The 25,311-nt window shown below is 43.8% G+C and overlaps 1 protein-coding gene across 3 annotated transcripts in view; it reads right to left on the reverse strand.

Moving 5' to 3' along the window:
• XPO7 (exportin 7) overlaps positions 1-25,311 on the reverse strand; it is a 78,992-nt gene that overhangs the window by 16,524 nt on the left and 37,157 nt on the right. For all 3 annotated transcript variants that reach the window (XM_056571097.1, XM_056571095.1, XM_056571096.1), the window contains exons 6-19: positions 19,815-19,919; positions 18,607-18,772; positions 18,451-18,524; positions 18,241-18,360; positions 17,041-17,187; positions 12,353-12,525; positions 10,562-10,755; positions 9,473-9,578; positions 7,110-7,245; positions 6,745-6,818; positions 4,536-4,619; positions 2,981-3,041; positions 649-757; positions 44-150 (exon numbers count right to left, since the gene is read on the reverse strand). In XM_056571097.1, coding sequence (XP_056427072.1) covers positions 44-150; positions 649-757; positions 2,981-3,041; positions 4,536-4,619; positions 6,745-6,818; positions 7,110-7,245; positions 9,473-9,578; positions 10,562-10,755; positions 12,353-12,525; positions 17,041-17,187; positions 18,241-18,360; positions 18,451-18,524; positions 18,607-18,772; positions 19,815-19,919 — 1,656 coding nt within the window. The remainder of the gene's footprint in view (positions 1-43; positions 151-648; positions 758-2,980; positions 3,042-4,535; positions 4,620-6,744; positions 6,819-7,109; positions 7,246-9,472; positions 9,579-10,561; positions 10,756-12,352; positions 12,526-17,040; positions 17,188-18,240; positions 18,361-18,450; positions 18,525-18,606; positions 18,773-19,814; positions 19,920-25,311) is intronic.

Here is a 25,311-nt window from a genome sequence, read left to right on the forward strand (position 1 = left end):
CCTGCAGCTCAGTGTAGATGTATTCATCTATCCTCCCCATTACCTTGGCTTCTTGTTCATTAAAGCTGTTGCTGTTGAACATTTGGGCCATTGACTCGAAGGCAGCGGTGAGAGGCATCATGAACTGAGAGAACTGCTCCTCATCCTCTCCTATAGACAAAGCACGAAAACATCAGATGTGATCACAACTATGTTTAAAGGGGTACACCGGCCCTAAGACATCTTATCCCCTATGCAAAGGATAGGGGATAAGATGTCTGACCGCTGGGGACCCCCGCAATCTTGCATTTGGCACCCACCTCTTTGTGAGCTGGCAGCGCGGCGTGCAGCTCAAACTGCCGGGTGCCGGAGTATCGTGACGTCACGACTCCGCCCTCGTGTGATGTCACGCCCCGCCCCCGCAGGGGGCGGGGCGTGACATCACACGGGGGCGGAGTTGTGACATCACAATACTCCAGCCCCGTGGTTGGCACCCGGCAGTTTGTGAGCTGACAGCGCGGCGTGTAGCTCAAAGAGGTGCGTGCCGAATGCAAGATTGCGGGGGTCCCCAGCGGTCAGACCTCTTATCCCCTATCCTTTGGATAGGGGATAAGATGTCTTAGGGCGGGAGTACCCCTTTAACCTCTGGGCTTAGTTCTAAGGCAGTACCTAAATCCACCATGAGGAGGCGGCCCAGTGCAGTGTAGAAGGTGGTCCGGCAGCGCATGTCTGATAAGTTGGACTGGCTGTTGATCCCCAAGAAGGAAAAGTGCTCGCTCTGTAAGACAATGGGCACGTCTTAGTCGACATAACGGATGCCAGGAATGTAATTTGTTAAAGTGTTAATCTAAAGCTGCTCTCCCGTCTGTTCTGTACTGTTCAGTGCGGACCGGGAGACGCCGCTCACGCCGGGTGGTACAGTTGCCTAGGCAACCATACGACGCCCAGCAAATTCCGTGCACAATTTCCATTCATCAGAAAAGGGGCTCATGCACAGAACTCGCTGAGCATCATACGGCCTAGAAACAGCTGCCTCCCCCAGCACTAAGGCCCCTTTCACACTACCGCTATGTTCCTGCATTCTGACACCCGTTATTCAGCAATAAGGGGTCATGAAAAAATGGATGAAATAACTGAATACAATGGATGATAACTGATGATCAATTATGACGGACGTGTGCCCTCCGTCATGCACCTCTATAGTCTGTTCTATTTCCATGTGACTTCCTGGTTGTGATGCTGTTCTGAGCATGCTCAGTAGCCATTACGGATCATAACGGAATATAAAAATAACGGACAATAACAGATGTCGTTTGTGAACATCCGTCACCCATAGACTTCAATGTTAAAATTTTAACATCCGTTATTCCACCATTATTTTTGACGGGACACAAATTAGCGCATGCACCGTCTTTTGTTCCGTCAAAAATAACGAACGTTAGTCATAACAGGACGTAACTGATGCGAAAGGATGGTCACAAAATCCCATTGACATGAATAGGATTTTTTGACGGACGTTTTATGGACTTTCCGACGGGTGTTTTCGCAGGAACATAACAGTAGTGTGAAAGGGCCTTATCTGCGCACAAAGGGTAGCAGAGCAGCTCTGGACTTTCTATTTAAAGGGGTACTCCGGTGGAAAACTTTATTTTTTATTTATTTTTTATCAACTGGTGCCAGAAAGTTAAACAGATTTGTAAATTACTTCTATAAAAAAAATCTTTATCCTTCCAGTACTTATTAGCCACTATATACTACAGAGAAAGTTCTTTTGTTTTTGGATTTCTTTTTTTTCTGTCCACAGTGCTCTCTGCTGACACCTCTGTCCATATCAGGAAGGAGCAAATCCCCATAGCAAAGCTCTCCTGCTCTGGACAGTTCCTGATACAGACAGAGGTGTCAGCAGAGAGCACTGTGGACAGAAAAGAAAAAGAAATCCAAAATCGAAAGAACTTTCTCTGTAATATACAGCCGCTAACAAGTAGTGGAAGGAGAAAGATTTTTTAATAGAAGTAATTTACAAATCTGTTTAACTTTCTGGCACCAGTTGATTAAAAAAGTATGCCTTCCACCGGAGTATCCCTTTAAGGAGTTGGCCATCTTTGAACAATTTGATGGGAAGGCATATAAAACATGAAAGGGAGACACTCTGTCATGCTCCAGTGTGGCCCTGTTTGGTATAATTATGTAGATATTAACCCCCCCCTTCCCAGTATGTGACCAGGGAGCTCCCTTATCCATACACGGCTCTCTGTTGAAGAGCATATGACATAAGTGGAGGTGCAGTGACATGTATGATCACATGCTCCTCTGTAGGAGTTCATATTTTGGACATGGTACCTTCCGGGTGCAGGGCTACATCATTATATACAGTGAAGGAAGCTGCACTGAAACATGTATACGTGTCTAACTTTCATATTTAGAATGTCTTCCCATAAAATTGTTCAATGGTGGCCAACCCCTTCAACCCACTGGATGCCAGGGTTGTAATTTATTAGCGCAGACACCAGTTTTCAATCCTCTAGACACCAGGGATGTTATTTGTTAAAGGGGTATTCCAGGAAAAAAGGTCTTTACATATATCAACTGGCTCCAGAAAGTTAATCAGATTTGTAAATTACTTCTATTAAAAAATGTTAATCCTTCTAATAATTATCAGCTGCTGAAGTTGAGTTGTTGTTTTCTGTCTGGCAACAGTGCTCTCTGCTGACATCTCTGCTTGTCTTGGGAACTGCACAGAGCAGAATAGGTTGGCTATGGGGATTTGCTTCTACTCTGGACAGTTCCCGAGACAGGTGTCATCAGATAGCAATTAGACAGAAAAGAACAACTCAACTTCAGCAGCTCATAAGTACTGAAAGGATAAAAAAAAAATAGAAGTAATTTACAAATCTGTTTAATTTCTGGAGTCAGTGGATATATATAAAAATTACTTTTTTTTACTGGACAACCCCTTTAACATACTGGAAATCTGTTATGATATTCAAGTAAGTGTACTTACTGTGTGGTTGTTTAACATGAACTGGACAGCACTGAGCTTCACCAGCTTCCTTACACTGCTGTATGTGCGAAAGGTTAAGGACAAAGGAAACAAAAATCACACGTTCTCAAAGTTTGTTTAGTTTTCGCCTTTCAGAGTTTAAAAATGCCTTAGACCAGCATGTCCCAACCAGTCTGCGTCCAGCTGTTGCAAAACTACAACTCCCAGCATGCCCGGACAGCCGTTGACAGCCGTAGTTTTGCAACAGCTGGAGGCACACTGGTTTGGAAACGCTACATTAGACTTTACAATTTCTTTTTATTTTTATTGGAAATAACTTCTCTGCTCCATCTGTTTGAATCTATTTTCTCAATCCTAGTCTTTGGTGTCTAAGCTATCATTCCTACTGCTTTTTGTCCTTCCCATTCACAATACACATAGGTAAATTTTTTGTTCCAGCCATATTGGATTTTTTTGCGCCAAAATTGCAGATTTTTGCGCCAAATTTTACATCCCAGAAAACTCTGGCGGCAACATCTCACAAGGGTTACTAATGCCCAGACAAGCGATAACTGTATAAATTAAACATTTCTGAGCTTAAAGGGGTACTCCTGTGGAATTTATTATTATTTTTTAAATCAACTGTTGCCAGAAACTTAACTTACTTCTATTAAAAAAATCCTAATCCTTCCAGTACTTTTTAGGGGCTGTATACTACAGAGGAAATGCTTTTCTTTTTGGATTTCTCTTCTGTCACGACCACAGTGCTCTCTGCTGTCCATTTTAGGAACTGTCCAGAGCAGCATATGTTTGCTATATGGATCTTCTCCTGCTCTGCACAGTTCCTAAAATGGACAGCAGAGGTCAGCAGAGAGCACTGTGGTCGTGACAGAAGAGAAATCCAAAAAGAAAAGCATTTCCTCTGTAGTATACAGCCCCTAAAAAGTACTGGAAGGATTAGGATTTTTTTAATAGAAGTAATTTACAAATCTGTTTAACTTTCTGGCACCAGTTGATTTAAAAATAAATAAATAAAAGTTTTCCATGGGAGTACCCCTTTAAATGTGAGTGCAGGTGCTGTGACCAAGAAAAAAAAAATTATATATATATATATATATATATATATATATATATATTTTTTTTTTTTTAAATAAAATATTTCAATAATTATTTCTTTTTTTTAATAATTACTTAAACACCTTTTCCCAAAAAACAGAGAACAAAAAAAAACAATAAAACTACAACCATTTCAGTGATTTCTACACTATGAAAAAGCTGGGGTGAAATTTTTCATGTAAACTGGACTCTCACCCTTTGAAAATATAATGTAAAGCAGACAATATACGAGGACACGCCCACTTTTACAAAAGTTACGCGAACAGTCTAAACCGCGGCATAAAGCTCTTTGAAAATGTGGTCGATCCTTTTCGCGCCCAAATTTTGGCGCGTAACTGATTTTTTGCGAATCTCCCCCAAAGTGCCTGAAGGCACCTCTGATGGACATCAATAGCTAAAGGTAAATATGTAACCCGTCTGCTATAACCAAGTCTACAAATATCCACCACAGAGTAAAGGATATCCTATAGAAAGGTCATTCAGCAGCTGTAATGTCTTTGATGTGATGGGCTCACAGCGACCCCAGTACTTGAGATTCGTGATACTGTGGGAAACAAAAGACAACAGGTTACTATTCTCTTCTTACAATGAAAATATAACTTTCATGTCAATTCACACAGAATTTGCAGTCTATGCCATAAGTAAGACAATAAAGTAAGGGGAATTAAAGGACTTTGACATATGCAGCTATATAGGCATCTAGTGGGATATGTCGCCCATATGCTCCTTTTATATATGTATATGTATACAGTGGTCCCTCAACATATGATATTAATTGGTTCCAGGAGAACAATCATATGTTGAAACCATCATATGTCGAGTACATATGTCTATGTAAAAATTCTAATTGGTTCTGGGGCCTCGGAACCATTGTATGTTGAATGCATATCTCTATGGGAAACTGCTAATTGGTTCTGGGATGACCATTGTATGTGGAGTGTATGGGGAGTGTTTAACAAACCAGGGTGCCTCCAGCTGTTGCACAACTACAACTCCCAGCATGCATGTACAGCCATTGACTGTCTGGGCATGCTGGGAGTTAGAGTTTTGCAACAGCTGGAGGCACACTGATAGGGAAACATTGATGTATGGGGTGTATTGTGTGTATATGTACTGTATGTGATGTGTGACATCGCATACAGTACTGTACAGTTCTTAAAATACCTTCAGGGGGGACAGAATGTCCTCCATTACCATCCTGCCGACTACAGCTCTATAGGAAAGGAAGGGGAGGGCAGCCAGCAGCTCATTGGATGCCTGCAGCATGATGCTGCAGGCTATTGGCTATGGCTGCACTGGGGGGGCGGGGCTTACACGGAGCTCACAGTGGAAGCCTGCATGAGTTAGCAGGACAGCATGTGAGTAACAGGGGGCAGAACGGGGCACATTAAACAACTATCTGTCAGTTGCTGAAGTTGTCAGCGCTGTCACATAGCTGTTTGTACGATGGCCCCGACACACAGCAGCATCATATGTCGATGCTGCCTTCAACATACGATGGGCTCTGAGAGGCCATCATATGTTGAAATGATCATATGTCGGGGCCATCATAAGTCGGGGGGTCACTGTATATTGCACAATATAAACACACTGCTCAAAAAAATAAAGGGAACACTTAAACAACACAATGTAACTCCAAGTCAATGACACTTCTGTGAAATCACACTGTCCACTCAGGAAGAAACACTGATTGACAATCAATTTCACAAATGGAACAGACAACAGGTGGAAGTTATAGGCAATTAGCAAGACAATCCCAACACTGGCGCCCTATGCTCTTCACAGATGAAAGCAGATTCACACTGAGCACATGTGACAGAGACTGGAGACGCCGTGGAGAACGTTCTGCTGCCTGAAACATCCTCCAGCATGACCGGTTTGGTGGTGGATCAGTAATGGTGTGGGGTGGCATTTCTTTGGGGGGCCGCACAGCCCTTCATGTGCTTGCCAGAGGTAGCCTGACTGTCATTAGGTACCGAGAGGAGATCCTCAGACCCCTTGTAAGACCATATGCTGGTGCGGTTGACCCTGGCTTCCTCCTAATGCAAGACAATGCTAGATTCATGTGGCTGGAGTGTGTCAGCAGTTCCTGCAAGAGGAAGGCATTGATGCTATGGACTGGCCCGCCCGTTCCCCAGACCTGAATCCGATTGAGCACATCTGGGACATCATGTCTCGCTCCATCCACCAACGCCACGTTGCACCACAGACTATCCAGGAGTTGGTGGATGCTTTAGTCCAGTTGTGGGAGGACATCCCTCAGGAGACCATCCCCCACCTCATCAGGATCATGCCCAGGCATTGTAGGGAGGTCATACGGGCACGTGGAGGCCCCACACACTACTGAGCCTCATTGTGACTTGTTTTAAGGACATTACATAAAGTTTGATCAGCCTGTAGCGGGGTTTTCCACTGTGATTTTGAGTGTGACTCCATATCCAGACCTCCATGGGTTGATAAATTTGATTTCCATTGATAATTTTTGTGTGATTTTGTTGTCAGCACATTCAACTATGTAAAGACGAAAGTATTTCATACGATAGGTTCATTCATTCAGATCTAGGATGTGTTATCTTAGTGTTCCCTTAATCTTTTTTGAGAAGTGTATTTTGCAGGTACCACTGTATGGAATAGAATACCAGACTTCCATATACTAGACATTAACTTACATTTTGCCAATGAAGATGCTCAGCACCATAGTTTCATCATTCAGACCCAAGACGTCTGAAAGGCGACGATAAAGCTGGAAAAGAAAGAGAATGGTACTGTGCTAGAAAATGAACAGGGAGGATGTGGAATCTGTCATCTACATGTAACAGAAATAAGAAAACTCATGTATGCACATTATGAGTCCGAGAGGGGCATCATGAGCCAGGGGGACCCAACCAGCTGTGACTGGCACCTTTCGCTTTATCAGTTTAATAGGATACAGCTGAAAACAACATATGGTTGGCTGTGTTATGGACTCTCATGACAATGTGGCATTGTACCTGCACATCAACTTTTCTTTTATAAACACAAGACTACTACTTACCTTGGAGGACTTTTGCACTTGATCCCCGATGTAGATTTTCCTGAATTGCTCAAAGAAGCTTAGCATTGACAGCTCCAGCTTCTCATTGCCAGCCTGGGCTAGACGGGAATCTGTGAGGTTCATCAGTTGCAGCACACTGTTATGAATAACAGATACGTTTAGCCTATTGCTACCATAGTTAAAGGGGTGCTCTACTGCTAGACATCTTATCCCCTATCAAAAGGATAGGGGATAAGATGTCTGGTGGCGGGGGTCCAGCTGCTGGGGCTCCCTGCGATTCTAAACAAATGCCGGGTTCCTACGACAGTGGTTGTGACACCACCTTGTGATGTCACGCCACGCCCCCTCCATCCATGTCTATGAGAGGGACGTGTCAGAAGACTCGCCCCTCCCATAGACCTGAATGGAGAGGCCATGGCGTCAAGAGGGGGCGTGGGCGTGTCGTCACGATCACAGCCTCCTGCTCCGAGCGTTCTGAACAAAATGTTCAGAATGCTGGAGCACCGGAGTACCCCTTTAAGCCTCTAGCTCAATACTGATTTGCCATTCCCAAAAGAATATTCTTTAACCCCTTAATCTCTTAAGCACGCAGGGTTTTTCCGTTTTTTTCTCATCACCTTCTAAAAATCATGCTTTCACTTTTGCATGTACAAATCCATATGAGAACTTATTTATTGCGCCACCAATTGTACTTTTTAATTACATCAATCATTTCACCACAAAATTTACAGCGAAACCAGAAAAAAATATATTAGCGGGGCAAAATTAAAAGAAAAAAAAAATATGCCATGTTGTAATTTTTGGGGGCTTCTATGCAGTACACTTTTCGGTAAAAATTACACCTTATCTTTATTTTGTAGGTCCATACGATTACAAAGATACCAAATTTATATAGGTTTTATTTTTTTTTTTTTTACCACTTAAAATTTTTTTTAACTACATGCACCTAAAATAAAAATTGTCATCTTCTGACCCAATGACATTTTTATTTTTCCGTACACCGGGATATATGAGGGCTCATTTTTTGCGCCATGATCTGAAGTTTTTATCTGTCTCATTTTTGTTTTGATGGGACGATAGGAAGGTGATTTAAAGTTCGCTTTCTTTTGCAGCCCAGGCACAGGGAGAGTTAAAAGTTTAGCGCCACATTTCTCTTTTAAATCAGGATTGAAACGAGTTTATAGCAGTCATAGTGATCAGACACCTATTCCCTTTACTGCAGGTATCGCTTTAAACTTTTTTAAAAGGTTACTGTTAAAGTGCAAACATTTCTAAAATTCAGTTTTTTCACATTCTCATTATGGGGCATTGAATTTTAATTTTATTTTAGCACGTAACTTAAAAAAATTAGTAAAAGTGTCACAGACTTTCTGAATGTACTAAGTAGTTTTGTAAGAATAATTTTCCAGAATAACTTGATTGATGTTACACCTCTGCTCATTCTGCCCTAAGGAGTCAAGTGGGCGGTCCTACTCAGTAAGTGACAACTTTACATGCAAACTTACACACAGATAACTAGGTCAGTCACTAGGACCGCCCACTTGACTACTTAGTCCAGAATGAGCAGAAGTTTACAGGAATAAATCACAGGTTATACTGAATATTTTCCCACAACATTACATTTCAGTCTGCTCAGCTACTGGACTGCAATTTTACCGTGGCAAAGCTTTTCCTTTTAAACAAAGCTCAAGACTGAGACCCAATAGATATACCAAGGGTTAATTATTTACAAGCAATTCTGTCAAAAGACGGAATAAAGAATCCACATTATTCCTCACTAAAGCTATTTTTTAAAACGTAACTTTTATTATATAAATTGCAGGTGGGCTCCGGTAATAATTCATATACAGTACGCTGAGCTAGGGACCATGACTTAAAGGGGTACTCCACTCCCCAGTGTTCGGAACATTTCGTTTCGAATGCTGGGTGCGGGCTTCGCCACAACCCCCTTGGGCCGTCACGCCCCGCCCCCTCAATGCAAGTCTATGGGAGGGGGCGTGACGGCTGTCACGCCCCCTCCCATAGACTTGCATTGAGGGGGTGGGGCATGATGTCACAATGGGCGGGGCATGATGTCATGATGGGGGCGGGGCAACCGCCAAAGCCTGCACCCAGCATTCGGAACTAAACCGAATGCTGGGGAGTGGATTATCCCTTTAACATCAGTAGTGATTAAACTTTTTTGGCTCTTTTTTAACCCTTTTTGGCTGCATTTCCATTGGCATCTGCAGGGGAAATGCAGTATTACATGGTGCCTATCAATGAATAAGCCAAGTATGTAATGTATGATCTTGCCTGCTATATTATATCCCTAGCCATTGCTCTCAGGGTGTTGCTGGGGATAACATTCAAACAATACATACCGACACACTAATTCTCCATCCATGGCATCCTGTTCATCGGTGCTGGCAAAAGACACCCTGCCTCCTATTACTGCACCAATAATGTAAACCAACCAAGTGAGCCGACCTGCAACATATAAAAGGTATCAGCCTATAATGTAAAAAATAGCAGATACAGACAGATACAGTGACCCCCCGACCTACGATGGCCCTGACATACGATCATTTTAACATACGATGGCCTCTCAGAGGCCATCGCATGTTGAAGGTAGCATCAACATACGATGCTTTTGTATATCGGGGCCATCGCATAAACGGCTATCCGGCAGCGCAGACTGCTTCAGCTGCCACCGGATAGCCGTTTACGTCCGCTGACGATCACTTACCTGTCCTCGGGGCTCCGGCGCGTCCTCTTCGGGATCCCCTGCATCGTCGTCATCACGTCGCTGCGCACGCCGTCCCATCATCCAATAGGAGCGGCGTGCGTAGCGACGTGATGACTGCGACTGAGAGCGAGGATTCTGGGGAAGCAGAGGCCTTGCTGGAGCGTCGGGGACACCCCAGGGACGCGGCGACAGCAATGGACGGCGACATCCAGGGCAGCGGTGACGGTCTGGAGTGGCGGGAACACGTGAGTATAACCTCCAATCCTAGTGGTCTTCAACCTGCGGGCCTCCAGATGTTGCAAAACTACAACTCCCAGCATGCCCGGACAGCCGTTGGCTGTCCGGGCATGCTGGGTGTTGTAGTTTTGCAACATCTGGAGGTCCGCAGGTTGTTGACCACTGTCCTATACTTTACATTGCACGGATTCCTCAACATACGATGGTTCATTTGGAACGGATTACCATCGTATGTTGAGGGACCACTGTACTAAACAGCTGAAAGATATTCAGGTACAACAGAAGGATTGGCCATTATACAATGCATGGACCTGCAGGGTCCGCCAGAACAGGGGCCACTCTTATGGAGCTCTCCAACAGGGACAGTGGAAGGGCTGCCTGGGTGATTCTTTGCTTTGTGTATCCCGGTCATATTCACACATTGGTTCCCATTTAGCGATTTCACTTTTTGTTTTTCCTGCTCCTGTCCCCTCTATGAGCTACTTACCTTCCTGCACAGTCAGCTCCATGCTGGGGGCAGATCCACTCTGCAGAAGTTCCTGATAGGTCTGAGCTGACTGATCAAAGAGCTGCACCAACAGGGCGCACGTCTTATCGTACTCGCATCTCCCAATGGTGGAAAGCTGATCCAGCTGCTGCTGCACCAGACCCGCATCATCAAGGGGGTCTTCCAGGCCATCCCTGCAGAAAGAAAGCAGCTCCATGCTAGTCTTGTGGATTGTATATCACAGTAACAATTCTAGAACATTTAGTGAAGAGATACTAAGACACAGTATTATGCTTCATGTCACCGGTTGATGTCGCCCTTTCAGGACTTTGAGTCTGTTTTGGCCTTCAGGACAATGCATTTTTTAAATCCTAACCTACATAAACTTTATTTTTCCATTGACATAGTCAAAACTTTTTTTTTTATTTATTTTTTTTTATGGGAAAAGTTATATCCTTCAATGGTATCCTTTTTGGGTATCTATGAATCACTGACAAACCTTTTCCTAATAAAGTTTAAAGGAAAACTGTCAGCTTTCTCCCCCTGCACTAACCAGTGGTACAGACTGGTAGTGCGGGGGACGCTGATCAGTTTCATGCTTACCGTGCCCAGACCCGCCGCACCGTTCTGCCGTAATCTTCTATTTTTGGTTTATGCTAATGAGGTGTTAACTGGCACTCTGACATCAGTGCCGCCTGCCGCAGCGCCGCCCAGCTCATCAATGTTCCTCCCCTCCCTCTTCATTACAGAGCGGGGAGAAGAGGGAGAGGCGGAGGGAGGGGAGGAATATTGATGAGCTGGGCGGCGCTGTGGCCGGTGGCACTGACGTCAGAGTGCCAGTTAGCACCTCATTAGCATATACCGAAAATAGAAGATTACAGCCGGATCGGGCACGGTAAGGATCAAACTGATCAACGTCCCCCGCACTACCAGCCAGTACCGCTGGTTAGTGCAGGGGGAGAAAGCTGACAGTTTATCTTTAAAGGGGTACTCTGGCCCTAGACATCTTATGATGTCTGATTGCAGGGGTCCCGCCGCTGGGACCCCCGCGATCCCCATACAGCACCCACTAGTCTTCAGCCTCACGGAGCGAAAATCTGTGTCTGATGACTCACGATACAGGGGCCGGAGTATCTTGACGTTACGGCCCTGACCCTTGTGACGTCACGCCCCGCTCCCCTCAATGCAAGTCTATGGGAGGGGTTGTGGCGGCCTATTGAGAATGCAAAATCAGTATTGAGCTAAAGGCTTAAAGGGGTACTCCAGCATTCTGAACATTTTGTTCAGAACACTTGGAGCCGTAGGCTGTGATCATTACGTCAAGGCCATGCCCCTGCTGAACACGCCCCCTCCCATAGACATGAATGGAGGGGGCGTGTCGTGACATCACGAGGGGGTGTAGCCGTGACGTCACGACCACTGCCACAAGAACCCGGCGTTTGTTTAGAATTCCGGCTGCTGCAAGAGATGGTGGGGGGCACCAGCAGCTGGACCCCCGTGATCAGACATCTTATCCCCTATCCTTTGGATAAGGGATAAGATGTCTAGGGCCGGAGTACCCCTTTAACTGTACTTTTTTGGATATTCGTGTTTTCGCATACACTAATTTACGGATGTATTATCAGCTGCTTACGGATTACGATAAAAAAAAAAACTGAAATACTTGGAGCAAATATGGATATCTTAAAGAATCCAAGTAGTAATCTTTATTCTTTACCGACATCCAGTACTGGATAGATATACTCTCTGCAGAAATGGAAAGCAATTCCCTTATACATTCTGTCATTGTACCTGAGGATAATGTGAACGGACTCCAGGCGGGATGTGACATAGGCTTTGGTCACCTCTGGTGTATAGGTCTCCAGAAGATGAGGCTCTGTTGCCTTCACATAGGGTACAGATGCAGCAAGACGCTGCCATAAGCTTAAGAGATAATGTACAGAATTGGGTGCAAATTCCCAGTGCTGAAAAAAACAAATCCAGATTCATTATTCAGCAGACTGACTTGAGGAAAATTAACAATCCAAAGGCCTAGGAATACAGCCAAATAAACATAATACCTAATAAAAATATATGTAAGGCTGCGTTCAAACGGCCATCTTGATCCGCCCTGAACTTCTCCAGTCAAAAATAAAAAGGGACAAAAACTAAAAAACTGACAATAATGGATGCAGACAGATGTTATCTGTTTGTATCCGTTATTGTTCAGTTAATAAACCAAAAAATTATTATATTTTTTTGTTCTGAGCATGCTCAGAAGTAAAAACAGATCAAAAAACGGATTGAGAAAACAGATGCAAACGGATGACCTTAAAGGCTCATCGTTTTCCATAGACTTCATTGTTAAATTTACTGTACCTGTTTTTTTCTTCCGTTTTTTGAAGGGAGAAAAAATACTGCATGTGGCGAATTTTCTGCCATCAAAAAAACGGAAATGAGTGCAGACGGGTACAAACGGATGTAAACAAATCGCAGTGACATGAATCGGACGTTTTTAAAACAGTTTTTAATCCGTTTACAGCCTGCAAAAACGGAACCAAACCGGGATAAAAAACGTGGACAGACGGCCATGTGAACGCCACCTAAGTAAGAGTCATTGAAACCTAAATACAACAGGAGATGTAAATATTTGGTTGGAATCGTGAGGTTGTGCAATAGTGGTAAGATGGTCAAGACAACAGATTCTACTATTCTGTCTAAACGCATTGTTCCTTCTGAAAAAGCAAACAGCCCAGTCAGTTATTTTACTTGGCTCCACTGAAAGAGCTGGTGGATGAGCACACTTATGAGGGGATATAGGTGTATTGATAAAGAGCTGGTGGATGAGCACACTTATGAGGGGATATAGGTGTATTGATAAATAGCTGGTGGATGAGCACACTTATGAGGGGATATAGGTGTATTGATAAAGAGCTGGTGGATGAGCACACTTATGAGGGGATATAGGTGTATTGATAAAGAGCTGGTGGATGAGCACACTTATGAGGGGATATAGGTGTATTGATAAATAGCTGGTGGATGAGCACACTTATGAGGGGATATAGGTGTATTGATAAAGAGCTGGTGGATGAGCACACTTATGAGGGGATATAGGTGTATTGATAAAGAGCTGGTGGATAAGTCCACTTATGAGGGGATATAGATGTATTGATAAAGAGCTGGTGGATGAGCACACTTATGAGGGGAAATAGGTGTATTGATAAAGAGCTGGTGGATGAGCACACTTATGAGGGGATATAGGTGTATTGATAAATAGCTGGTGGATGAGCACACTTATGAGGGGATATAGGTGTATTGATAAAGGTTAACAAACATTGTTTTCCTATGCGTATGGCCACCTTAAGAGCTGTAATAAAGCACCTACAGAGCAGTAGGAAGCCCTTACTGTACTTCTGCATGTATTTGCTTTCAGTAACATATTAACCCCTTAAAGGAAAACTGTCACATATTTTCTCCCGCACTATCCACCGGTATTGGTGGATAGTGCGGGAGCCGCTGATTAAAACGAGCCCTACCTTGGTCTGATCCGCACCGCCGTTCGCCCGCACTTGTAGTTTTAATTTCTGTGTATATCCGGCTGTAACTGGCAAAGGCGGGGCTTCTGCGGGCTAACGGGCACTGACGTCAGAGCCGCTCATGAATATTCATCCCTTCTGTTCTCCCTCTCTTCGCCGTTCCTAACCAGAGGGAGGGATGAATATTCATGAGCGGCGCTGACGTCAGTGTCTGTTAGCCCGCAGAAGCCCCAACTTTGCCAGTTACAGCAGGATATACACAGAGATTAAAACTACAATTGCGGGCGTACGGCGGCGCGGATCAGACCAAGGTAGGGCTCGTTTTAATCAGCGTCTAAAACGGGAGAAAACACTGCCGGTTAGCTCAGCGGAGCTGTTCAGGACCACCGCAGTGAAATAGGGAGAACAGCAGGAGAGTGCTTGCCCTCCTTCTCGCCGTCCAATCATCGCTCAATTGCTCCAAGCCTGAGATCCAGACTTGAACAATCGAGCACAGATAACACTGATCAATGCTATGGCATAGTATCGTTCAGTGCATGCAATCTAAGGATTGCATGTTATAGTCCCCTATGGGAAGTAAAAAAAAGAAGTTAGTGTGATTTAACCCCTTCAGTAATAAAAGTTTGAATCACCCATTCGTAAATGTCCTAACTATAAAAATATAATGGTAATTAAACCGCACGGTCAATGGTGTACACGTAAACAAATTACAAAGTCCAAAATTGCGTATTTTTGGTCACTTTGTATACCCCCAAAAGAATTTATAAAAAGCAATCAAAAAGTCCCATCAAAACAAAAATTGTACCGATAAAAACTTTAAATCACGGCGCAAAAAATTAGCCCTCATATAGCCCCGGATGTGGTAAAATAGAAAAAGTTATAGGGGTCAGAAGATGACAATTTTAAACATACAAATTTTGGTGCATGTAGTTATAATTTTTAAAGTAGTAAAATAAAATAAAACCTATATAGTTATCATTGTAACCGTATGGAACTACAGAATAAAGATATGGTGTCATTTTTACCGAAAAATGCACGGCATAGAATTGGAAGCACCCGAAAGTTACAAAACAGCATTTTTTTTTTCTCCCAATTTTGCCCCACAAATATTTTTTTTCTGTTTTTACCATAAATTTGGTGGTGAAATCATTCATGACATTACAAAGTACAATTGGTCTGTAGGTGCAAAATTTAAAACGTTCTGATTTTTAGAAGGTGAGGTGCAAAAATAAGTGCAAAAATGAAAAAACTTGTGGTCCATAAAGGGTTAAAGAGTAAATCCTTGTTTATCAGTCCATGCATAAACATATAAAAGAGTACATTTACAATCATGGCCGTAAATGTTGGCACCCCTGAAATTTTTCTAGAAAATGAAGTATTTCTCACAGAAAGGATTGCAGTAACACATTTTGCTATACACATGTTTATTCCCTTTGTGTGTATTGGAACTAAACCAAAAAAGGAGGAAAAAAAAGCAAATTGGACATAACGTCACCAAACTCCAAAAATGGGCTGGACAAAATTATTGGCACCCTTTCAAAATTGTGGAAAAATAAGATTGTTTCAAGCATGTGATGCTCCTTTAAACTCACCTGGGGCAAGTAACAGGTATGGGCAATATAAAAATCACACCTGAAAGCAGACAAAAAGGAGAGAAGTTCACTTAGTCTTTGCATTGTGTGTCTGTGTGTGCCACACTAAGCATGGACAACAGAAAGAGGAGAAGAGAAATGTCTGAGGACTTGAGAACCAAAATTGTGGAAAAATATCAACAGTCTCAAGGTTACAAGTCCATCTCCAGAGATCTAGATTTACCTTTGTCCACAGTGCGCAACATTATCAAGTTTGCAACCCATGGTACTGGAGCTAATCTCCCTGGGTGTGGATGGAAGAGAAAAATTTATGAAAGGTGTCAACGCAGTATAGTCTGGATGGTGGATAAGCAGCCCCAAACAAGTTCCAAAGATATTCAAGCTGTCCTGCAGGCTCAGGGAGCATCAGTGTCAGCACAAACTATCCATCGACATTTAAATGAATGGCAGGAGACCCAGGAGGACCCCCCTGCTGACACAGATACATAAAAAATCAAGACTACATTTTGCCAAAATTAACTTTAGTAAACCAAAATCCTTCTGGGAAAATGTCTTGTGGACAGATGAGACCAAGATAGAGCTTTTTGGTACAGCACATCCTTCTACTGTTTACCGAAAATGGAATGAGGCCTACAAAGAAAAGAACACAGTACCTACAGTGGAGGTTCAATTATGTTTTGGGGTTGTTTTGCTGCCTCTGGCACTGGGTGCCTTGAATGTGTACAAGACATCATAATATCTGAGGATTACCAATGGATTTTGGGTCGCACTGTACAGCCCAGTGTCAGAAAGCTGGATTTGCGTCCGAGATCCTGGGTCTTCCAGCAGGACAATGACCACCAACATGCATCAAAAAGCCCCCAGAAATGGATGGCAACAAAGCGCTGGAGAGTTCTGAAGTGGCAGCAATGAGTCCAGATCTAAATCCCATTGAACACCTGTGGAGAGATCTTAAAATTGTTGTTGGGAAAAGGCGCCTTCCAATAAGTGAGACCTGGAGAAGTTTGCAAAGGAAGAGTGGTCCAACATTCCGGCTGAGAGGTGTAAGAAGCTTATTGATGGTTATAGGAAGCAACGGACTTCAGTTATTTTTTCCAAAGGGTGTGCAACCAGATATTAAGTTAAGGGTGCCAATAATTTTGTCAAGACCATGTTTGGAGTTTGGTGACATTATGTCCAATTTGCTTTTTTCCTCCCTTTTTTGGTTTAATTAATACACACAAAGGGAATAAACATGTGCATAGCAAAACATGTGTTACTGCAATCCTTTTCTGTGAGAAATACTTCATTTTCTTGAAAAATTTCAGGGGTTCCAACATTTACAGCCATGACTGTCATTACATATAATTCACTGCCTTTCACTTTCATGTACCTGTAGACTGGTGACTGTAAAGTTTGCAATGAGTCTGATGACCTCAGGGTAGTTCTCCACCTTCACCAGCTCCCCTAGCTGGTAGTTACTCTTCAGGCGTGCCAGCAAGCGGCAAAATTCATGGTAGTTATTGGGGTCAGAAAGGCTCTGAAGGGCAAAAGCAGAGTTAATTTTAGCTATCTGAATGATCAAACCAGGCAAGGATTTTGTTTTATACGTATACACATGGAGAATACCGGCCAGGCCTGATTTCACATCAGGTTGAAGAGAGAGGCTCTATAACCCCAGCCGGCAGGAAAGGTGATGAGTATCTGATTGGTTGGAGGTAAAACCACTGGGACACCCTTCGTTTCAGAAAATGGGAGTCTGGCCAAGCACTGTACCTGTATATTCTCTGCAATCCTATAGAATTCAATGGAATCGTGCATGTAAATATACTGTTGAAGGGGTATTCTGGGTTTATACATCATATCCCCTATCACGCCACGCCCCCTCCATTCATGTCTATGGGTGGAGGCGTGACGGCTTTCCATAGACATGAATGGAGGGGGCGTGGCATGACAGCACTAGGGGGCGTGGCCGTGATGTCACGTCTCCATTTTTGAGGGAGAATGCCGAGGGCTGCACCGAGATCGTGTGGGTCCCCAGCGGCGTGACCCCTGCGATCATACATCTTATCCCCTATTCTTTGGATAGGGCATAAGATGTATAAACCCGGAATACCCTTTAAATTCTACTGGGGAGTCAATGAGGTCCCAGCATTCAGAACCCAGCCGATCAGTCATTCATCACCAGGTCAAAGAGAAAGGCACTGGATAACCTCAGCCGGCAGCAAAGGTGATGAGTGTCTGACTGGTTGTTTGAGGTCTAACCACCGGGACTCCCATCGATCAAGAAAACGGGGATCCTGCATTTCCCTTGTTGGATGAAATGGTGATCGGACATGAAAGCTGCTGTCCCATTCCACACTTCTTCCCCTGATGAAGATAGCTAAGCTCTGTACTTTCCTATTTCCCAGTCATATAGAGTTGTATGGAATGGCAATACACATGTCCAAACATCTTCAATTCTACCAGGGGCATCAATGGGCATCCCAGCGATTAGAAACCAGCCAATGGGACATTCATCACCTGTCATCCACATAGGTGATGAGTGTCTAATCCCTTTAAAGCTCTAACTAAATACCCTTTAATCACTTACTTGGGGATTTTCTAAAATTCTCTTTACTCCGTCCACCAGGTGAGAGAGAAACTTGGCTCTTTCTGCATTATTAAATAAGGAGCGTCGGACAGAGGCAATTTGTACCAGACATGAGAGGACCTGCGGAGGTGGAAAAACCCTATAAGTAGTAAGAACTGAAATAGAACATAACAAAACCAGCCTTGCACCTTAAACCAGCTGTACACTCACCAATGGGGAGAAGTTGGGAGGGATGGAATGATACAAGTCAAAGAAAAGTTGTAGTGTGGAAGAGTCCAGGAAAGCTGCGGAGACAATGACATTACATGAGAATGTGTCAGGACATCCCTTATTCTTACATCTCCCACCATCCGTGTCTTCTCTCACCTGAACGCCAGCTTGTGGGGATCTGTACTGTGCAGAGATCGTCGGAGGACTCGTCTGTGGAGGTGCCAATGAAGTCAAAGTTCAGGCAGCTGTGGGTGAGCTTGAGGAGCTGCATAAGGAGGTCTTGTTGGGACCCATCAGAGAGTAACAAAGACTTCCCTGATGCCTTGAAATAGAAAGGAAAAAGAAAACGTTTATAAAAATAAAGCAATTTTAGGCGAGGCAACAATTAAATTCACAACTAAATGTCAGAACTAATGGCATAAGGGCCGTCAGAGAATTAAAAGGGCTGTCTCCGTTCAGGAGCCTGGCTATGAGGGGTGCACATGAAAAATAATGTGCCCGACAAACCCCCCACCCTTTGTCACATGAGAAAGCAGTGTTATTACAGGAAAGCTGTCATATGTTTTCTCCCGCACTATCCACAGGTACCGGTGGATAGCGCGGGAGACGCTGAACATTTTGAGTACTACCTTGCCCGGATGCGCTGCGCCGTTCGCCCGTTATAGCAGTTTTTCTGTATATTTAAATTAGCTGCTAACTGGCACGGGCGGGGTTACTGCCTTCATCTGGCACTGTGACGTAACCGCCGCCCGGCTAATGAATATTCATATAATGTCTTACACTCTCCTCCTCATCCCGGCCGATACTGCGCATGTGCGGGATTTACTCCAGCGCTGCTCCGGACTAATGAAGTAGTAGGGCATAGTAGGAAATCCCGCACATGCGCAGCATCGGCCGGGATGAGGAGAGTGTAAGACATTATATGAATATTCATTAGCCGGGGGCGGTGCTGCGTGCCGGGCGGCGGTTACGTCACAGTGCCAGATGAAGGCAGTAACCCCGCCCGTGCCAGTTAGCAGCTAATTTAAATATACAGTAAAACTGCTATAACGGGCGAACGGCGCAGCGCATCTGGGCAAGGTAGGACTCAAAATGTTCAGCGTCTCCCACACTATCCATCGGTACCTGTGGATAGTGCGGGAGAAAACATATGACAGCTTTCCTTTAACGAAACCTGGTAGGTGAGGGCACTGGTCCAGATTTTGCATCTATCCCCTATGAGCCAGAGACACTAACAAATGGTGGTTCTCGCTGTGGTGGACATGTCTGACTACAATATCTCACCTTGTGCACAATAGTCATTTCTCAACAGGAAGGGAGGTATATGCTGAGACCATCACATGTCTATGGATCTCTATTCATACCTGTTTTAAGAGGTTACAAGAGAGGGTGAAGATATCAAATAAAGAGGAGTCTCTGAAGGATGATGCGATTTTGCGGTGCTTGGTCAGAGGGTGTGTGGCATCTGCCTGTAAAGATACAAAAGTCACATACATCTCCGCCTCTCCAAACATTTACTCTTACTTAACGGAATTGGTGTTTAAAGGGGTAACGACACTGCCCCCAGCGTTCGGAATCGCTTAGAACGATGAGTGCGGGCTGCGGGGGTCGTGACATCATGGCCATGCCCCTCGTGACATCACGCCAATGCAAGTCTATGGGAGGGGGCGTGGCAACCTCCCATAGACTTGCATTGAAGGGGTGTGGAGTGACATCACGAGGGGCATGGCCGTGACGTCACAGCCCCCGCAGCCCGCACACATTGTTCGAAACATTTCCGAACGCTGGGGCAGTGGAGTACCCCTTTAAGGCCTTCTTCACATTTGTTTCTCAATGATCTTATAGTTTTGCTGTTATTTATTTCATTAAACAAGATTTTTTGGAGGTTTTGACTTTTTTGTTTTGTTAAATTTTTTATGTGGCTTTTGGGTAGTTTCTTAAGACCTAAAGAGAAAGCTATAGATCAGTGGTCTTCAACCTGCGGACCTCCAGATGTTGCAAAACTACAACTCCCAGCATGCCCGGACAGCCGTTGGCTGTCCGGGCATGCTGGGAGTTGTAGTTTTGCAACATCTGGAGGTCCGCAGGTTGAAGACCACTGCTATAGAAATATCTAGACATGTTAAAGGGGTATTCCCATCTGGGATATACCATAAATTTCTCCGAAATGTGGGTTTCCATCCCCTCTGGCCTGTAAAGTCACTGGAGATGGCCAGAAAGCCAAAATCAGGATGAGTTACACAATTTGCCTAACTCCTACTAAACTTCTTTTTCTTTTTTGCACTGGACCCGAAGATTAGAGATGAGCGAACTTACAGTAAATTCGATTCGTCACGAACTTCTCGGCTCGGCAGTTGATGCCTTATCCTGCATAAATTAGTTCAGCTTTCAGGTGCTCCGACGGGCTGGAAAAGGTGGATACAGTCCTAGGAGACTCTTTCCTAGGACTGTATCCACCTTTTCCAGCCCACCGGAGCACCTGAAAGCTGAACTAATTTACGCAGGATAAGTCATCAACTGCCGAGCCGAGAAGTTTGTGACGAATCGAATTTACTGTAAGTTCGCTCATCTCTACCGAAGATATTGCCATATTGTGTCAATGCATAGGGCGACTGAAGCAAGCTTTGAAATCGGCCCCATTCTCAAAAATCCATTTAATATATGGTCCCCAGATAAGGGACGTATCAGATATTAATTGGCCTTTTAGCTAAGATCAAGTGTAGTAACTCCTACTAACTTTAATCGGAGTAGCCATGCAAGCTACACTGTTCATGTTATTCCCAAAAAAAAATCAATATAAGTTACACAATTTGGAAAGCCAAAAACGCACAAAAAGGGTAAGTTTTGCAACCACCTACGGCGGCTGCAAACAGGCAAGAGGGGTCCTTTAGCCATCTTCAAAAGGAGGTGGGAACACCCCTTGGAAGCTATTAGGGAGCACCCCTGACTTTGTTGCCGCTCACCCTCCTTCCCCTCCCTGTACAACGCTCTCATTGTAGGTCACAGAGAATGCTCAGAAACCTCTCCCATACAAATAAATAGGGTCAGCTCCAGACTATTGTGTCTATAACATATGTCTTGCTGCAAAGCAAATCACTAAATGCTGTGAGGAAAGCTCAAGTAATAATGTGGTAAATATTAAAAATTACAATCAGAAAATAGAAACCGATTAGAAAGAAAGCACCAAGGAGGAGTTGTAGAAATGGAATGAAACTTTCTATGTGTGAATGTAATGATGGTATATGTAAGGGATTACAATGCATGCGTATGTTCATACTGAGGAGTTTAAAGGGGTACTCCGGCCCTAAGACATCTTATCCCCTAGCCAAAGGATAGGGGATAAGATGTCTGATCGCAGGGGTCCTGTCCCTGGGGACCCCCACAATCTTGCATTCGGCACCCTCCTGCATGCCGCGCTGCCAGGTGCCGACCACGGGGCCGGAGTATTGCGACGTCACGACTCCGCCCCCGTGTGACGTCAAGCCCCCGCTATGCAAGTCTATGGGAGGGGGCGGGGGCAGGTGACGTCACACAGGGGCGGAGTCGTGACGTCACGATACTCCGGCCCCGTGGTCGGCACCCGGCAGTTTGTGAGCTGGCAGCGCGGCGTGTAGCTCAAAGAGGTGGGTGCCGAATGAAAGACTGCTGGGGTCCCTAGCGGCAGGACCCCTGCGGTCAGACATCTTATCCCCTATCCTTTGGATAGGGGATAAGATGTCTTAGGGCCAAAGTACCTCTTTAAGAGAATTTAATTTCGATCAGGAAAACCTTGTTTTTTTGCCATTTTCTCCCTTTAGTGGAATTAGTGCAGAATTTCCACACGAAGAAGTAGAAAAAAAAATTAATGAATAAAGATCCAATTCACTTCAATGGGCTTTTAACAGCCGATTCCGCCTGAAAATGAACATTTTTATTTCTCAGGCGGAAAGGAATTTAGTGTTGGAATTCTGTCAATAGAAATTCCTTAGTGTGAACAGGGCAGCGGAAAGTCCATTGAAGGCGATGGACTTTTCATTTGAGGATAAATTGGAGCAGAATAAGCGAGCAGAATTACTCCAGTAAATTCCTCTCTAAGGGTCTGTTCACACGGCTGAATTTCCGCTTGCGGAATTCCGCCTTAAATTAAAGCCCCTCGACTTCTATGGGATTCCGCACTCCCATTCGCACTTCTGAATTTCCGCTTGCGGAAATTCAGAAGTGTGAATGGGAGTGCGGAATCCCATAGAAGTCTATGGCCTTTAATTTGAGGCGGAATTCCGCAAGCGGAAATTCAGCCATGTGAACAGACCCTAATTCCTCAGTGTGAACATACCCTTAAAGCGAAAGGAGAAGTTTATGGGGGGAAAAAAACTGTACAATGGAAAGTAGGGTCTGCAACAGGAGTTGTAGTTTTGCAACAGCTGGAGGCACCCGGGTTGGGAAACACTGGCCTAGATGGTGGGTAATTATTTAAAAAGACCATCCTGCTATCCAATTATATACCTCCTCTGTCAACTGAGCAAAATGTCTTAGAGGGTCTTGTAGAGGCATGTCTAGCAGTCAATGATCTCTCACCGATTGGTACATTACCCAAAAACAGCCTCAGAGGCCTTTTACAATGCAGCGGGGAAAGCACTTATACGCCCTCTTGTGGCAAGACTTAAAGCGGTACTCCTGTGGAAAACTTTTTTTTTTTTTAAATGAACTGGTGCCAGAAAGTTAAACAGATTTGTAAATGACTTCTATTTAAACATCTTAATCCTTCCAGTACTTTTTAGGAGCCATTTACTAAAGAGAAATAAAAAAAAATAATAATAAATGGATTTCCTCTGATGTCACGAGCACAGTGCTCTCTGCTGACCTCTGCTGTCCATTTTAGGAACTGTCCAGAGCAGGAAAAAATCTCCATAGCAAACATATGCTACTCTGGACAGTTCCTAAAACGGACAGCAGTGGTCAGCAGAGAGCACTGTGCTCTTGACATCAGAGGAAATGCATTTCTTTTTTTGATTTCTCTTTAGTATACAGCCCCTAAAAAGTACTGGAAGGATTAAGATTTTTTTTAATAGAAGTGATTTACAAATCTATTTAACTTTCTGGCACCAGTTGATTTAAAAAAAAAAAAAAAAATTTAAAAAAAAAGTTTTTCCCGGGAGTACCCCTTTAATGTCTTATCAGACCACACCTGTAATCATTTACATATCTGCCTGAGACATAACTTCATGCCGTGTTGCAGCTATCCCAAATTTCTGTCTGTGTGCATAAAAGGGGTACTCCGGTGGAATACTTTTTATTTTAAATGAACTGCTGCCAGAAAGTTAAACAGATTTGTAAATGACTTCTATTGAAACATCTTAATCCTTTCAGTACTTATTAGCAGCTGTATGCTACAGAGGAAATTCTTTACTGTTTGAATTTCTTTTTTGTCTTGTCCAAAGTGCTCTCTGCTGACACCTGATGCCCGTATCAGGAACTGTCCGGAGAAGCATAGGTTTGCTATAGGGATTTTCTCCTGCTCTGGACAGTTCCTGATACGGGCTTCAGGTGCCAGCAGAGAGCACAGTGGAAAAGGCAAAAAAGAAATTCAAAAAGAAAAGAATTTCCTCTGTAGCATACAGCAGCTAATAAGTACTTGAAGGGTAAAGATTTTTTAATAGAAGTAATTTACAAATCTGTATAACTTTCTGGCACCAGTTGATTTAAAAAAAAATAATAATAATAATATATATATGTTCTCCACCGGAGTACCCCTTTAATATAAATTTTTTTTTGTCAGTAAGTGCATTCAGCTCCCTCCAAAGGGGACATGGAACAGTACACAGTGCAGTCAATAGGCAACCTGGAATAGAGGGCACCAAATAGCAAACTAACTTCCTTCTGGCGAGGAGCTACTTAGCATGTAATGTATGGGCATTTCAGGACCCTCCAAAACAAGACAGGCTTTTTATAGCCACCCTCCAATATGGCCGATAGATTAAAGGGGTATTCCAGGGGAAAAAATTTTTTTTTATATATCAACTGGCTCCAGAAAGTTAAACAGATTTGTAAATTACTTCTATAAAAAAATCTTAATCCTTCCAATAATTATCAGCTGCTGAAGTTGAGTTCTTTTTTTCTGTCTGGCAACAGTGCTCTCTGCTCACATCTCTGCTTGTCTTGGGAACTGCACAGAGTAGAAGAGGTTTGCTATGGGGATTTGCTTCTACCCTGGACAGTTCCCGAGACAGGTGTCATCAGACAGCACTTAGACAGAAAAGAACAACTCAACTTTAGCAGCTCATAAGTACTGAAAGGATTAAGATTTTTCTTTTTTTTACAGAAGTCATTTACAAATCTGTTTAACTTTCTGAAGCCAGTTGATTTATAAGTTTTTTTTCCTGGATAACCCTTTTAAAATCATGAATGTGAACCCTTGTATAGAAAATCAGTATTCTCTAATAAAGTGTGAATTCGGGTAGAAAAACAGACATGGTGCACATCTACAATCTTGTATAATGATGTGATTGCTTCTCAGCATAATATCAAAAACTAACAGGTTGTTAGTATACATTTTTGATCAAAAAGTACAAGCCCACTCGCCACGTCAAGGCCACCTATCCAGAGTGGGTCCCTAACGTCCCTAGCATAAAATGGCGCAGCACCGGGCGGCGACCACCACCGCCGCAACGCCAATGCCCACAGGGGGGAACAACCCACTGGCAGAGCAGCCCCAATGCCACTCAAACCAGTCTATGGGCCGCACCCTCCCGCAGACACGGCAGCAACGGACACCGCACAGCACCACACCAGTGTGAACAGGGATGTAATAGCTCACTTACCATACTCTCCCAGTCTGACTGGGAGAGTATGGTAAGTGAGCTATTACATCCCTGTTCACACTGG

Source organism: Hyla sarda, chromosome 4, assembly GCF_029499605.1.
Source record: "Hyla sarda isolate aHylSar1 chromosome 4, aHylSar1.hap1, whole genome shotgun sequence".
Classification (NCBI taxonomy): domain Eukaryota; kingdom Metazoa; phylum Chordata; class Amphibia; order Anura; family Hylidae; genus Hyla; species Hyla sarda.